The 17,241-nt window shown below is 43.0% G+C and overlaps 1 protein-coding gene across 1 annotated transcript in view; it reads left to right on the forward strand.

Moving 5' to 3' along the window:
• PRPSAP1 (phosphoribosyl pyrophosphate synthetase associated protein 1) overlaps positions 1-15,644 on the forward strand; it is a 28,256-nt gene extending 12,612 nt beyond the window's left edge. The window contains exons 4-10 of the mRNA XM_057716454.1: positions 3,581-3,753; positions 5,448-5,563; positions 6,025-6,080; positions 6,775-6,920; positions 12,721-12,791; positions 13,578-13,724; positions 14,390-15,644. Coding sequence (XP_057572437.1) covers positions 3,581-3,753; positions 5,448-5,563; positions 6,025-6,080; positions 6,775-6,920; positions 12,721-12,791; positions 13,578-13,724; positions 14,390-14,548 — 868 coding nt within the window. The 3' untranslated portion in view covers positions 14,549-15,644. The remainder of the gene's footprint in view (positions 1-3,580; positions 3,754-5,447; positions 5,564-6,024; positions 6,081-6,774; positions 6,921-12,720; positions 12,792-13,577; positions 13,725-14,389) is intronic.
• The last annotated feature ends 1,597 nt before the right edge of the window (positions 15,645-17,241 follow it).

A 17,241-nucleotide genomic window follows, 5' to 3' on the forward strand; every position in this document is an offset into this window, starting at 1 on the left:
TAGACCATGTCTGTTTCCTTACCTCACACTCATTTTTGTCTATCGAAAATGAGAGGGCAGTCAGGGCTGAGTTTAATATAAGACATGATAGTCACAGGGAAGAGAAAAATAGTTGATAAAAAGTTAAGATTGTCCTACTTAGATACAGAGACTACAGGCGCTAGCCCAGACGCACTTGAAAGAGTCTTAGGGAACAGATAAAGCAGAGGCTGCTGGCCAGTTTCTCTTTGCCCTGCTCGCCCACAGAGTAACTGCCTGGTATCCAATTTGTCCAGCGTCCCTCAGTGAATGGGTGAAGCCATTGTGACAAAGGCGCTTTTGTCACCTTCCTGACCAATAAGTGGTGGGGCATGGGAGGCTTTCCTTAGCCTTGGGCTAGAGAATGTTGAATCCCTTAGCATAGGGCATTAGGGAGAGGAAAAAGTAAAAAATAAAAACCTCATGGGAGAAATCAGTAATTAGTGGCAAGAAAGTTACTCTGAAATCAAGGCCCCCTCCAAAACTGTTCCTCTTGTTACAACAATGTCTCACCATCTGGCCCTCTCTTGTGTGCTATCCAAACCTCGTGTCATACGGTTGTGTATTATAAATGCTGTCACAAAGCCAGCTAGAAACCCATGATCCAGGTACATACTCTTCAGGATCTGTTTAATTAACTTCAACTGTTACTGTTGGCGTTGGGATCTGGTGTACGAAAGCACCACGTCAAGTGGAGCTTTTATAATGCCACATACTGCATCGCACAAGTGGAAAGTTAAGAAAGCTCTAATTTTACTTCTCACATTGACAAGCAGTCTGTGTATGGAAGAGGCTTTTGCTAGAGGGTATATGATGCCTGGTGTTTAGATGTGGACTCCTGAGTTCCCTACATTCTATCCTCTGAGTACTGTTCAGGCTTCCAGCTCAACCACCAGAGCCCACAGGGCATCGATTTAGATGATCTCTTGTGGGAAGGGAAGCTCTCCCCTCTGGAATGAAAGATAAGAGTGTTTGGGAAGGGGAACATTCTCAGGAGAGTTATCTGTGCTCCTTCTTGGGGCAGATGGTCACAGGGGTGATCCCGGGGTGGGGTGGGGGGGCTGTTTCTGGCTTTCCCCAAGATGAGGTCAGCCTTACTTACCCTGTTCTCTCTCCACTAACACCCCTAACACAGCGCCTGGTACAGGGTGCTCAATAAATATTTGTTGAATGGATGACCCAGGGTGGAAATTGTTGAAAAGTGTTGAAAATCGACCAAATATTATGAATTCCTGAGTATCTTGGAAGTGTTTTTTGTTTGTTTGTTTGCAATGAAGTGAGGACATTTTATTTATTTTTAATTTTTTAAGCTTTTTTGTTTTTTTAGTATTTTATTTTTAGCTGCGTCAGGTCTTAGTTGCGGCTTGCGGGTTCTTCACTGTGGCATGTGGGCTTCTCTCTATTTGTGGCTTGCGGGTTTTCTCTTCTCTAGTTGAGGCACGCAGGCTCAGTAGTTGTGGCGCATGGGCTTAGTTGCCCCTCAGCGTGTGGGATATTAGTCCACTGACCAGGGATCGAACCCAAGTCCCCTGCATTGCAGGACAGATTCTTTACCACTGGACCACCAAGGAAGTCCCCTGATTTTTTTTTTTTTTTACTTTATTTATTTTATTGGCTGTGTTGGGTCTTCACTGCTGCACACGGGCTTTCTCTAGTTGTGGTGATTGGGGCCACTCTTCATTGTGGCGCGTGGGCTTCTCATTGCGATGGCCTTTCCTGTTGCAGAGCACGGACTCTAGGTGCGTGGGCTTCAGTAGTTGCGGCACATGGGCTCAATAGTTGTGGCTCACGGGCTTAGTTGCCCCGCGGCATATGGTATCTTCCTGGAGCAGGGATCGAACTCATGTCCCCTGCATTGGCAGGAGGATTCTTACCCACTGCACCACCTAGAAAGTCCTCCCCTGATGTTTAATTTTTGTGGTGGGGTATATTTGAGCATGTTTTGTATTCATTAGGGAGATCCAGATCAGTAGCGGTAGCTACTACCTGGAAACTACAGTTCTTAAGACACACATTTCATAGAATCTTCTCCCACACTGAGTTTTCATTAGAAAAAAAAATTGCGTTTAATATATAAACAGGCATATGGTGAATGGTTGGAAGTGTTTGATAAGTGTTTTGTCCTGATTATACCAAAAGGTTGTGTGTCCTCTGACCTTTTGATGCCAGACTTGAGACATTATTAATTTGGGAGTATGAGAAGAATGTTCTAGTTTATTTCAGAGGAAGGAAATGAAACTGGAAAATAATATAACCAGCAATCCAAAAGGAATGCCTTAGTTGACAATTGCATCTTGAAGTTGAGCCCAGAATCAACCCTGCCTAGCCTGTGGGAGAAATAAACATAGACACTTACGATAGAATCTTGCAATAGTTGTGAAAAATCCAAACTACAAAGGTGAGGTTGGAAGTTCCACCATTTGAACGTGGGTGTGGAAAACATTGTCAGAGTGAAAGGGTGTCTTTGCATCGCTCACTCCCAGGTGCACAGGTGTAAACTTAAACTGGAAGAAACTGGGGGGAAATGGCCTCACTGTCCTTCAGACGAAAAAGCATTTCATGATGAGTATTTCATTCCACCACTTATTCAACAAGTATTTATTAAGTCTCTGCTATGTTGATGGCAGGCTTTCCATTTTGCTACAGATCAGATCATTCAGGAACTGAATGAGCTGAAGAGCCTGCTCCTCATGTGGGTGGGAACTAGGACGTGGGAAATGATCTTCTTTATCTGGGGACGGCAAGGAAGATATGCTCCTGACACAAAAGAGAGGGTGTTTGAGGCTGCGTGGATAATCCGGAGAGGAGCAGGAGGCTAGAGAGAGAGGGTTGAGCTGTGGAAGGTCATCCTGAAGGATTTCAAGGCCTTTAACCTTAAGGGCAGAGCCCACCTTATGCTTGGTCAGCCTTGGCAAAGGGTAGCAGTCAGCATTCATTAAAATTTGGAAATAACCTTTCATTTCAGTACCTTTCAGATTCATAGTCCCTTCTTTGTCTGTGTGGGTAATCTTTGTTAGGAATCTCTGTATCTCAAGGAAAGAAGGGATGGGGGAGATTTTTGGAAATTAAGTTCCAAGACCTCCCTGCCCTCCACCCCTTTCCACCCCCAAAAGAAAAAAAGAGACCAAATCCTTTCTGATAGTGGAAGCTAAGTACAAGGACAGGTAGGTTTCCCTTGGTCCCCAGGAAAACAAGGTGCTCGCTCTGGCCCGCGTCAGATCCCGGGGGTGGTGCCAGCAGGTGTGGGTTAACTCTGGTCATCAAGCAGTCGAGGTCTGCTCCACCTGCCACTCCCGTGACCGCGTTCCCGACAGAAGATCCAGACAGAGGTGAGAGTGGATAACCTGTTAATTTCAGTAACCTCAAGATGCAAACCGAAACTCACACAGCTAAAAAGAAGAGTTAACAAGCTTTCTCCTCTGTTCAGGAGGTGCCGTCTAAGCTAGTGTGATGATCCGCCCAACACCCGTCTTGGCAGCCCAGTCAGGTTGCTGAGGTCGAGGTCTTTGCCAGGGGTTAATAAATGAAATTCATCCGAAAGGACAAATCTCATCTGTTTCAGAGACGTGAATACAGCCGTGATGGAGTTACTGATCATGGCCTATGCGCTGAAGACCGCGTGTGCCCGGAACATCATCGGCGTCATCCCCTACTTCCCCTACAGCAAGCAGAGCAAGATGCGGAAGCGGGGCTCCATCGTGTGCAAGCTCCTGGCGTCCATGCTGGCGAAAGCGGGTGAGTACGGCCGGCGCCCCGGGGTCCCGCACTGTCACTTGGGACTCTCCCCTATGCCCGATCAGTCCGTACCTCAGGGAGCTGGTTGGGTGTGGGGACCTGTTTTCTCTAAGTGTTGTTTGGTAGTTACTTCATCTTGCTTCCTTTTGCAAGTCCTGGTTAGGGATATGTGAGCTTAGGTGTACCTTCTTTTTCTGTTCTCTTTGTCCTGCTTCAGGGTGACCTTATCTGCTTCAGGGTTTTCTTCTCTTCTCTCATCTTGGACTTTTTCCTCATTCCGCCTCCTTTTACTTGTCATCTTATCATCGAAACTTTAGCTGGCAATCTTGGCTTTCGGATATGATCTTTGGAGCTTCAGATCTAGATGAACCTTAGCTAAATTCTATTTATGTACATAATAGTAAAACTGATTCTTTTTTACTGCTTCTTCAGCTTATATACTCTTTTTTTCCCCTCCCTGATTGATTTTCTGTATAGTAGATCATTTTCTTTCCTTTTTTTTTTTTTTTTTTTTTTGGCTACATTGGGTCTTTGTTGCTGCATGCAGGCTTTCTCTAGTTGTGACGGTTAGGTCAGGGGCTACTCTTCGTTGCGGTGCACAGGCTTCTCATTGTGGTGGCTTCTCGTTGTAGAGCATGGGCTCTAGGCACATGAGCTTCAGTAGTTGCGGCATGTGGCCTCAGTATTTGTGGGGCACGGGCTTAGTTGCTCCGTGGCATGTGGAGTCTTCCCAGACCAGGGATCGTACCTGTGTCCCCTGCATTGGCAGGCAGATTCTAAACCACTGTGCCACCAGGGAAGTCCCTCGCAGATCATTTTAATTGTGTGTTTTTGTAGCGGTGACATACTTTCTGGGCTCTAAATCAAATATAATAGCATTTTACAATTATTGGGATTTTCTTTGCTTCATGTTTATTTAAAAACTCAAATATATATCTGAGTCCTCAGAAACATTTTTGAGTTCCTTTCTCTCTAAAAAAGGTGTAATGGTTTTGGAAAGAACAAGTAATTCTGGTTCTTTGCTCTGGAAATTTTTCAGTGACCTTGGCCATTTGCCATGTATTTATATATGTACATTTTTTTATTTGTTTAGCACTGTTGATTATAAGAGTATGTTTTTGTTGTTTTTCTGTAAGGATACTTCTTGATCGATTCTCTTAGGACATACACACATTTTTCCAAACTCTTTAGTGTCTTATCCTTGTGTTCCATGGATTTTTTTCCTTCCAGTATGTATATTACTTTGCCTTTGCTTTCTTATTCCTTCTGCCTTTATCCACAGTCCTTTAACATTTCTCCCTAGATTCTTTAATTGAGGCCTTACTATTTTTGTACATCTATTTTTGCTCCAGTATTTAATTCCATATTCATATTTTTGCTTCTACCTGACTTTTCTTTTCCCAATTTTCAGGCCTAAGCTAATGATTATAGCAGAGGATAGTGCTGTTTTCTAGTTTTAGTGTTTTAATCCGCGTGGAAGGTCATAGGCTCCTTTACATTAGGCTTAACATTGTCTTTAGTTCATTAAGTTTTGTTAAGGTTGCAAAGAAGGTCTGTAACCAACGTGCTTGTTCACAATACCCCACTGCCTTCAGTCTTCTGTTAGGAAAGAGGTGTTGGGCGTCTAGTTTGTGTCCACTGTAGGCGTTAACTTGTAGGGGTGAACTTTGTAATTTTTTGTTTTAAAATTTCAGGTTTAACTCACATTATCACTATGGATCTTCATCAAAAGGAAATACAAGGCTTTTTCAGCTTTCCCGTGGACAACCTTAGAGCCTCACCTTTCCTGCTTCAGTATATCCAGGAAGAAGTGAGGAGCACCAGCAAATACCCCATTGTCCTCAAAAGAGAGCCTATGTAGTTTTTCTCTGGTACCAGATTTCGATTTTGAAAGGCCCATAAAAATGATCAGATGATCTTTCCCTTAAGTCTTAATGCCTGAGGCAGCCAGACAGGGTCAGCATTTAGGCACAGAGGATCATATTTTTTAGATGTTAAAAATGGATTTCCTCCTAAGTATTTTTAGCGCTTCACTTATGTTTTCTAAAACAAAGGTTTTAAGAATTATTTTTTGTCTTCTTGATGTAGCAGACTTTGGCAATGATGTTAACTGATAAGGGCTAAAAATTGTTGAATGTGTGAATGAAGTTATAGCCTGTTTGTTTACCAGGGTGGATCACTGTTATAAGAGGGAAAAAATGTAATGCCAGCACCCAGGTGTTATTTTTTGGATACCTTTTCAGTATTTTCTTATTTTTCCTCCAAATCTAGATCCCAAATTACAGAAATGCAGTCATTGTAGCTAAGTCTCCTGATGCCGCGAAAAGGTAAATAAGCCAGATGTTTAGATTCATCCCTTTTGGGTGTTTCAGAACTTGGGGTCCATCTTAATATGGCCTGTGAAAACTCAGCTCCAGCTTTCCCCCAAATCCTGGTCGTACCCCGAACCACAGCTTTACCTCTAGTTTCCAAACAGCACAAGCAATTCTCAGAATTGTTCATTTTTCCCCTGGGAGAAAATGATGGTCTTCCTTCAAGTTCTTAGGAAAAGGAAAACAGGAAGACTGTCAGCGCCTTTCAGACAGTGGTTTTTGAGACCTTTTTGAACAGAGTTCTTCTGAAGATGAAGGACTTCCCTGGTGGTCCAGCAGTTAAGACACCGCGCTTCTGCTGCAGGGGGTGCGGGTTCAATCCCCGGTCAGGGAACTATGATCGAGCATGCCACGTGGTGCAGCCAAAAAATAGGAACAACAAAAACCCCTGAAGATGAGTGTGAGACTGTTGGACAGAGGTTAAAACCAACATGCTCTAGAGTCAGACACCAGCCCACATCCCAGCGCAAGCGCCTCTTGAGGCATTTACATTTTGGTCTGGGCCTCACGTTCTGATTTGTAGAAATAATTCCTTTGCCTATCCCTAAAAGGTTGAATATTTTCGTTCTGCAGTTAACAAAGTGATGAAAAAGCAGCGCTTGGGTTTTTCTTCCCGTGAACCTCCCCCTCCCCCGTGTCTTCCTCTTAGGGCCCAGTCGTACGCGGAGAGGCTGCGTCTGGGTTTAGCCGTGATCCACGGGGAGGCTCAGTGTGCAGAGCTGGACATGGATGACGGCCGCCACTCTCCCCCAATGGTCAAGAACGCAACTGTCCACCCTGGGCTGGAATTGCCGTGTAAGATCAGCTCTGTGGTTTCGCTCTATAAATTGAAGAAAGTTTTGAACAGTATAAATGGCTAGGAGTTAATTCCTATATAGATGTATGCTGTCTTGGTTTTTTTATTTTTTATTTTTATTTTTTTACAAGTTTGGAATTTTATTTCTTTTTTTGATTATTACTATGATTTTAAAAAATTTATTTTATGTTGGAGTATAGTTGATTTACAGTGTGTTTCAGGTGTACAGCAAAGTGATTCAGTTATACATAGACATATGTCTACTCTTTTTCAGATTCTTTCCCCATATAGGTCATTACAGACTATTGAGTAGTGTTCCCTGTGCCGTACAGTAGGTGCTTGTTGATTATTTTGTATGTAGTTGTGTGTATATCAGCCCTCATAATTGATCCCTCTCCCCACCTTTCCCCTTTGGTAACCATACATTTGTTTCCTAAGTCTGTGTGTCTTTGTTTTGTAAATAAGTTCATTTGTATCATTTTTTTTTTTTTTTTTTTTTTTTTTTCTGGGCACACGGGCTTAGTTGCTCCGTGGCATGTGGGATCTTCCTGGAGCTGGGATTGAACCCATGACCTCTGCACTGGCAGGCAGATTCTTAACCACTGCACCACCTAGCAAGCCTGTATCATTTTTTTAGATTCCATATGTAAGTGATATGCTCTTTGGTATTTTTAAATAACTGGATAGTATTACATTGATTTCGCCTTTTGTTAAAGATTTTCTTACACACTTTTGTAGACTAGGTAAGGACAATTTAGCTAATCTGGGTAGCACTTGGCCTTCAGAGAGTGTGAGATAATTTTAGCTTTAGTAAAAAAGCTGTATGTGTAGTGGTGTGAAATCTTAAGCTTTTATATTTTGGTAAGATGGGTGATGGCAGCCATTGATCAACTATCAGGCTTTGGCGATCAGGTAGCTTTAGCACTTATTTTAGTGATGTAGCCCTTTGACCTGATACCTGACTAGTTTATTTTTAATCCAACAGAGTGGAAGCTCTTTACTTCAGTGGACTTTTGAATGGCAATAACCAGCATTCTGTGCTGGAGATATTTCATGTCTTTTAGAGGAAGAAGAGCATTTCTTTTTCGAATCTGTATCTATTTGCCATGCCTCAGAAACATACAGACTAATAGGGTGGAGACATTTTAGCATGGTTACACCACAGACAGGTTAGTTTCAGACAGGCTCCTGTCTAAGGTATAAACATTACCATTTTTTCCCCCATTCTATAAAATTTCCATTGCTTTGTTTTCAACTTTGGAGGTTTTTATTATAAGAAAAACAAGTAATATACTCTTTAAATTTTTGGTATCACAGCATTTTATATTTTCATAATTAAATTTCTTGAATAGGGAATACAATTCACGTATTTCAAAATTCAAAAAGTATAAAATCCTTTATGGTGAAAAATATTTCCACCTTCCCCCTTTCCCTCAGCTACTCTGATCTCCAATGTGGTTGGTTTCTTGTGTATGGATTTAGAGCTTTTATGCAAATAAAAGCAAATATGTATTTCTTTTTCCCTCATTTTCACGCAAACGGTTGTATATTATACATTGTTCTGCCCCTCGCTTTTTTCATTCAATGGCTCCTTCTCAGTCCATACAGATTTCTCAGTCTTTACAATTTCATAGTTTACTGTTTTGTGGATGGGGCATAATTTATTTAACCAGTCCTCTGTTGATGCACTTGTAGATTTTTTCCCAACCTTTGGGTATAAAAAACAAGCCTCCAATAATAAATGTCTGTTGGGAATTCCCTGGCGGTCCAGTGGTTAGGACTCGGAGTGTTCACTGCCGAGGACCCGGGTTCAATCCCTGGTAGGGGAACTAAGATTCCATGAGCCTTGCGGCACAGCCAAAAATAAAAAAGAAATTAAACATTTTTTAAATAAAATAAACATCTGTTGAGTCCTCATTATGTGCCAAGAGCCGTTCTAAAGATCTCTTTAGTAGATCTTTGAATTTGTTCCTCGTGAAGTAGTATGCATAGATGCTCTTGTGATCCCTCCTTCTGCCAGTGAGGAAACCGAGACGCCCAGCCGGGGCTGGTGGCGCCCAAGTTTGGAATGTAGCCGCTGAGTCCACAGCTTTTTTATTTTGAACTAACTGCAGACTTAGAGAAAAGGTGGAAGAGTAATACAGAATTCCTCTCTGCTCTTCACTCAGAATCCCTAAATTGAACATTTGTATACCTTTTTTCCTGAACCATTGAGAGTGAGCTGCAGACACGATGCCCCTTTATTTACAATACTTGAGGGTATGTTTCTTAACAACAGAGAGTAATATAAGCACAGTGTGATTCTCAGACTCAGGAAGATGATGTTGTTACGGTGCTGTTACCTAAGCTGCAGACCTTACTCACATTTTACCAGCTGTCCCCACCAGTGTCCTTCAGGGGAAAAGAAAAGTTTTTTGGGGCCCAGGACCCAGTATAAGATCACATGTTGTACCTGTTTTGTCATTTCTCTTTGGTCTCAGTTCATCAGAAATGACTCCTCTGTTGTCTCCTGTGACCTTGAGACTTTGGAAGAGTGCAGGCTGGTTATTTGTAGAATATTCTTTCATTAGGGCTTGTTTGTAGGTTTTTCTAATTAGTTGCTTAGTTACTCCACGGCACGTGGGATCTTCCTGGACCAGGGATCAAACCCGTGTCCCCTGTGTTGGCAGGTGGATTCTCAACCACTGCGCCACCAGGGAAGCCCCAAGAAACCCTGTTTTAAAGTAACTTATTAAAAGTACGGTTGGGGACTTCCCTGGTAGTCCAGTGGTTAAGACTTTGCCTTCCGATGCAGGGGGCACAGGCATGCCTCAGGGTGTGGCAAAAAAAAAAGTGAAGTTGTATAAATGTTTCTCTTTTATAAAGTAGGATTGATACCTCCCTGATGGCAAAGGCATCTAATGAACTGGAAAGGATTGTATGTCAGGGTTTCATAAACACTGCTCTGTGTTTGCCACAGTGGTGACACTTTAAGAGTTTGGAATGCAAAAATGAGAGGAAGTCACCTTTTCTGGCTTGGTTTTCCTGGCTTGTTAATTTTACAGGTGAAAGTGTGGCTTTTACCACTAAAGTGAAAACCGACATTAGCTCTTCTTAAGTGTCTGTTAAATGTAAGTTTTGACTTGTTTGCATGTAGATTCGGTTATGAGCTTGGAAATAATTTCAGTTCTAGTTCTACTGGTGACCTTATTTTATTTCCTATATCTCTGTCTAATGTCAGTCTATTGATAAAATTTATTATTCCACTGAACTAGAAATAGACCAAGATCAAAATGGATAAACAGTAATTTCCCCCTTAGTCCTTTTTCACTTTTTATTTTAGGAGAGGAAGGTTTTTTGACTCTGGGAAAAGAGTAAAAGAGTGTGTGTGTGTGTGTGTGTGTGTGATCTAAAGGATGGTTGTAAATGCAACATTATTTTACTTGGAAAATGCTAATTTTAAAAGCAAAAGACAATTGCTTACTTCCTTCATAAGAACATTGGAAATTGACGTTTTTACCACAATAAGTTGATGTGGTTTTTTTTTTTATTTTTTAAAAACATTTATGTATTTTTACCTGTGTTGGGTCTTCATTGCTGTGCGCAGACTTTCTCTAGTTGCAGTCAGGGGGGTCTACTCTTCATTGCAGTGTGTGGGCTTCTCAGTTTGGTGGCTTCTGTTGTTGAGAGAGCCTGAGCCCTAGAGTGGACGAGTTTCAGTAGTTGTGGTATGTGAGCTCAGTAGTTGTGGCTCGCAGGCTCAGTAGTTGTGGCACACAGGCTTAGTTGCTCTGCGGCATGTGGGATCTTCCCCCACCAGGGAGTGAACCCGTGTCTCCTGCATTGGCAGGCGGATTCTTAACCACTGTGCCACCAGGGAAGTCCCTGATGTAGTTTTAATAATGATTTCTGGCCACAAGTAATGGTGCACAGTTCATTGTATTCTTAAACATATTGGGTTTTATTTGACAAAGTGGAGAAAGAGAACAGAATCTTAAACATAGAATAGTTTAGCACCCTTTATCCTTGACCTTCAGTACATATATTACTTTTACTGAAAAGTTTGAATCATTAGTGTTTTATTTTATGGGCGAGCTTTTAAAAACTTTGAGGCATTTTTTTAAGCCTGTGAGGTCCTGTTCTCTTGATGCTGTAGTGAAGTCTATCTCTTTTTCAGTAGCCCCCAAATTATGTGTTCAGTTTGTGCCGGTCCCGAAGCCAGTAGTGAGCAGGGACTGAGCATCCCAGGAGAGAGACTTTTTTTTTTTCGTATCCTTTTTTTTAAAGCCTTGATCTTAGCCATGCCTGTTTTTCATTTCAAACTGACAAAAGTTTTTTTGGGAGAGGCAGGCTTACAGAAAAGTCAGCAGGAGTACTGTGACATGCATCAAACTAGAGTGGAATTTCTATTGATATCTGATGAGGGATACAGGCTTGCAATCTTTTTCTTTTTTTTACAGAGAAAAATGGTCAAGAAAGGGACCACATCTCTTTAAGAAGTAACCACCTACCCACATGGTTTAATTTAAAGACAGACGTTGAGGAAGGCTTTTCTAATGTTGGTGGCTTACATGCAGAGCCTTTTTGACTGCCCAAATTCAAGAAATTGCCTGTGTTTCCGGGATGGGAAATCAGGAAATGTCTACTGAGATTTGTCAGTTAAATAGTGCTGAATTTCAGCTTGGCTAATGTGCTAGTATACGCAGAGGGACACGTGTTTTTCCAGGTTGACAGCGCCTGTAGACAGGAGTCAGCTAACATGGATTGCTTTCTGATCATTACGAACCTAATGTAATTACCCTGAATTTATTCTCTTCCCCTCCCCCACTACTCGTTTAGTAAATATTTCAGAATTAAAAAATGCTTTCCCACAAAAAAGTAGAATGTTTCACTTGTTCTTGTGAAATATTTCTCCCCTCACAGTTTACTAACCTCCTTTTCATGGTGAATTCCTGTGTCCCTTCTGCATCCTGTAGTTTGCTTTGTACACTGATGGGCCTTTTTCACATGTAAATTTTGTAGTGAGATAAGAAGCCTCTAATCAGGAAAAGATGATGGACTTGTGGTTATTGTCTCCGGCTTCCTAATTTTCAGGAAACCTATTATGTCGGTGGTGTAGTTATCTGATAATAAGGTTCCATTGTCCCAGTAAGGTTGCTTTGGAAGAAAATGAAGTCAAGCCAGCTATTCATCTGGCAGCCTTTTCCCTGTTTACTTTCTACTGAGCAGCGTCTATTTACATTTCTTTACGAGCTGTCGCCAGATGTTTCTGTTTTGCGTGGCCTCGCGGTGCTGCTTCTCTGTGCCACTGGGATCTTTCTCGCTCTGCTCCTCCGTCTGGAGGGCTGCGCTGGCCAGCATGGCCTGGCTCTCAGGCACACGGGGCTGCTGAGCCCATGACACGGGGCTGGTCCCAACAGAGCATTGCTGTGTGTGGAGAATGCACACCAAATACCAAGACTTAGTATGACAAAAAAAATGGAAAATGTTTCTAATAAATTTGCATATCACTTATATATCAGAACAATGATATGTTGGCTATATTGGGTAAAATAAAAATCTATTAATTTCACCTGTTTCCTTTTGCTTTTTAATATGGGTCCTAGAAAATGTGAAATCACTTTTATGCTCACTGCCCTGCTGCTGGACGGCGCTGCTGCGGGTCGCCTGTTTCCTAGAGACCCCGGTTGGCTGAGGAAGCTGCAGGGTACCTGCTTGCCCTGGCTTCGCCACCACGTCCAGGGAGTGGCGTCGCGATGACTGCATTTACCTAGTGACACGCGACTAACTGGGGTCTTGTGATTTGTTTTGCTTTGCTAGTGATGATGGCCAAGGAGAAGCCGCCGATAACGGTAGTTGGAGATGTTGGAGGACGCATCGCAATCATAGTGGTAGGTCATGGTCTTCCTGCATGTGCAGAGATGACATTACTGGCCCTTAGTGGGTGTCCACCGTGGGACTGGCGTCCAGTGACGATGATAGATCTAAATGGATACATCTAGCTGTTGTCGCCCCGGCTCCCCTGGGACAAGTAGCAGAAAAATTTAAACAGGTGAACAGGGATTATTATAACCTACAGGTGTAAAACAAGCATAGTAGTAGCAACTATAAGTAAATCCAGTTCCATAAATAACCTTTGTCTTAAAGGGTCTGGGTGCTCTCAGACCAGCTGACCCACTACTCAACCTTAAGCTCGTGGGCCGTGAAGTGAGCTAAAGACAGGCTCTTCCATTTTCACTAACAGAACATGTGTCTCCTTTGTTACTTTAACACAATCCACATGCTTCCAGCTCTAAATGCCTCAGCTGAGCCAGAGGATCAGCCCTTGACAGTGGCTCACTTCCTTTCTCCGTTCTCCTCAACGTTCTCTTGGAAAAAAGTAAATGAGGCACTGGCTATGTGGAATTCATCAGAAATTTGAAACAGGAAAAGGAGTCTTGGGGTCTCCTGATCTCGAGCCATAAATGTCACACGTGACTGTAAGGCTTTGCTGCTCTTTCCACTGAAGTACAGTCCAAGCAGTTCTGTTGCCACTGCTGGGTGGATGTTCAGTCTTTTACCCAGGCAGATGGTCTGATTTTCTGTTAGACATCCTCCGAAGCAGCGTGCAGAGAGGTATGTGCTTATATCCAGGGATGGAGGGAACTTCTTACACACTGACACTGGCCTCTTCTCAGGATGACATCATTGACGATGTGGAAAGTTTTGTTGCTGCTGCGGAGATCCTGAAAGAGAGGGGTGCTTACAAGATCTACGTCATGGCCACTCACGGCATTCTGTCTGCCGAGGCCCCCCGTCTGATTGAGGAGTCCTCCATCGACGAGGTCTGTCTGCTCTTTTTTTTTTCTTTTGAAGTTTTTGATTCTTAATGTTGTATACAAAGAGCTAGCATTGTTTCTGCATTAGGTAGATGTTCTGGGTGACCCATTCAAGGAAGTTCACTTAGTCCAACTTAGAGGACTGTCCACTCTTGAGTCACAATTGGCTGCTCTGTTTTCTGTGAATGGTTCAAATGGCTCAGTCAGTATTGCTAAATTACTCCGTCTTGAGAGGACTGTGAAATCCTGCTTTGGGTGGCCGGAGGTCTGTTGGGGCAGATGTATAGTTAGGCATATATGTGTATTTTCATAAAGATTTGCTCTGTGTACGTCAGTATAATTTGTATTTCATTATGATTTGATACCATAGTAGCATTTCTCTCGAGACTTGAATTCTTCCTCGATAATGTGAAGGTCTCCTGCGGTGCTAGGGCTCACCCTGTCGTTTCTGCATACATAGACGTGACCTTCATAAGCTTCTGTTTTGAATCATGGAAGCTTCCCCCTGTGTAAAGTTGGTTTAGTTTGTAAAAACAATACACAGTGGAATGAGGTTTGGTAGTTTGGGACTTGGTCTGTGGGTACCAAATGTTGGATAAACTTTTCTGAGTGACCACGTTGGGCCACACACATCAGTAACAGTGTTTATTTTCTGTTGCTGCAACGACCAGGTGGTGGTGACGAATACTGTCCCTCATGAGGTGCAGAAGCTGCAGTGTCCCAAGATAAAGACTGTGGATATCAGTCTGATTCTCTCTGAAGCGATTCGGAGAATCCACAACGGGGAGTCCATGGCGTACCTTTTCCGAAACATCACAGTGGATGACTAGCTTTCCTCGTTGCCTTGGCCCTGGAACTCCTAAGGAAAACATGTGAAAAGCAGTGCCATCAATTATGTACACAGTGTTTCCTTTCAAGGGAGGCAGATAATCTCTCTGGCCAAGTTCGGTGGGTAGGAGGCGTTAAGATAAAGGGGAAGATAGATCACAGACAGGTACATGGCTTCAGTCTGCCGTGGTCATCTTGTTCCTTAAAAAAAAGTTAGACACCTTCCCAAAAAGAATCTGAAAATCTTGTTGATATTGAAAGGGAGTGAAAGGCAGTAAAGTCCTAACTCTCTAACGTTCATTCGGCTGTTTCCACCGCAGGGAAGTGTCCATGTTAACGTTGAACTTGGTTAGGGAAGCTCAGCGCCCAGCACTGTTCCTATTCCAGTTATCCTCTCACCGGTCAACTTCCCGCACATCTTTTATAGAGCATCATATTTTTCTTTGAGAAACTCCTTGCCAACAGCCAGTGAACAATGAAGCATTTGTGGTGTTACTCCTAGCGAGGACATCAGTTTAGAGAATCACATCCTATCTCTGGATCTCCGAGTTGCTCTTAAAATGCAAATAAAAGAGTTTGCTGTCTTGCTAGTGTCTTCACTACATTGCAGAGCTGCCCACTCTCCTGCCTTCTGTCCAGACTCTTCAGAAGCCAGTGCCTTGAATGCAGGGTGGTCCAGGTCCACGGCTGGCCCCAGGCCCTGGATATGTCTCCTGCTGCAGGTTCCCTTCCCTTCACATTCTGTGAAGTTAAATTCTTGTCGAATAATATATTTTAAACCTAAATTAAAAAAAAGGAAAAAAAAAGACCTAACTGTACTCTTTCCTGCGTGACAGGTGACACAGGTTCGCTGCATTACTTCGGACTGCACTTGGTCTTCCTGCCAACATTTTAAATTACATAATCATGATTCTAGTTGATACCTTATTTGTCAGGCAGGTCTTGCCACAAATGTAGTGTAGGCTTTTTATACCTTTTAGCCTGGTCCGTGTCAGAACTGAATGAAACAGGCAGGACGAGTGTCTGCCTGGAAGTAAACTGCAGTCGCTCATGGGTTCTGTTCGTTTCTGAGAGGTAATAAAGGGTAGTTGGCTTGTTTGTACAATTGTATTTCTCTGCAGGGAAGTTTCCTGGACATTTCTCATCCTTTCCCAAAGACTAGGAAAGTTCCCAGCCCACCATCATACCTTGAGCACATTTGCTTTTTCAGGCATACAAAGAAGTTGCCTTCTGTTAATAGTCCAAGTAGGGGAGTTCTGAGAAAAGAACTTCAGTTTAAAATAATTAGCGTGGTTGTAGAGGAAGAGTTGTGGACTGTTACTCAGGAGACTGGTTCTGTCCTGGAGGTGGGGCAGATGACCAGTCCTTGCTGGGCCTCTGTCACTGGTTGTGAAAGGGGAGGTTAGGAATTGAAAGCTAAGGTTCTTTTCAACCCCAAATTCCATTTATATCACTGGTTAATGCTTTCTGTGTCTCTGAGAGAGATTTTTAAATGTACTTAAGTAGCAAAAGCATTTAGGAGAATATATTTCCTGGGATTAGAATTGGGAGTATGTTAAAAGAATATGGTAACAAGTCTCAGGGACATGAAAATGGAAACATGAGTGCTTGGGGTGCTGGTGTTCTGGCCTTAGCTAGTGTAGGAGCAGTAGCAGTCACATTCTTCTGGAAAGTCACTGAACTTAGAATCAATTAAGCCCACGCACCGTAGCTTCCAGTACAGCTGATGCTCAAATCCTAAGGCTTCAACTTCCACTCTGTGATCTGGCCTTACGTTTTCTAATGTAAAAGTGGAAGTGCACAAAAGACTACAAATAATTTCTTCTTTTGATGATCTCAACAACCACCTGAAGGCCTACTGAGTGTCAGCCTCTGGGAATATAATAGTGAATGAAAATCCTTGGGTGTTACCCTCATGGAGGTTATAGACTTGTGTTTAACTCCATTTCCAGGAAACACTGCTTTTTTTTTTTTTTTTTTGCAGGGGGGAGGGAGTGAACATGAAGGGTTTCAATTTTACCAGTTCAGACTAAACTAAAAATTTGAATTTGAAAAGTAGTTAAAATAATACATAGTATAGATGCAGTTACAGGTTTTCTTTAGCTTTCCTGAATATAAAAACTGAAAACTGTACCTGTTTTCTGGGAGGATCTGGTATGGGGAAGTCAAGCCTCAACTGCTGAGAGCATCAGATTCCTCTGGTCCTGTCTAATCTGCCCTGCCCTGTAACCAGGGGAGATGCTGGCACTGGACCAGATGAGCCCATTTTGAGATGAATGAGGCCAGGGCAGCACAGAAGAGGCCTGTCAGCTGGTGGCTGACTGGAACCGCCTGGGTGGGGAGCGGTCTTTTTCCAAGTTACCTTCCCTTCCAATCAAGCAAGATGATATGGGGACTGTCCCCAAGGGGCCAAGGTCTCAGGACTGTGTCTCTTAGATCCGTGCCACTGCCCTGCGAAGGGAACAGCTGAAACACACAAAATACAGTGGCCACGAGGCCCCTTAAATTTTTCCATTATTGTGGCCCCCACGGGAGAGTGAATCGGCTGAAATCTAGGGGTCTCCACCCCTCCCCCACAAAAGTGATGTGTCCTCTGGTGCGAATGCCTCGGCACAGCCCCATAGCGCCGTTTTTGGGGAGCGTTTACTGAGAACAAAAATTGGTGGCGCCTTGGGGTGTGGCCAAGGCTTCCCGA

Source organism: Hippopotamus amphibius, chromosome 17, assembly GCF_030028045.1.
Source record: "Hippopotamus amphibius kiboko isolate mHipAmp2 chromosome 17, mHipAmp2.hap2, whole genome shotgun sequence".
Classification (NCBI taxonomy): domain Eukaryota; kingdom Metazoa; phylum Chordata; class Mammalia; order Artiodactyla; family Hippopotamidae; genus Hippopotamus; species Hippopotamus amphibius.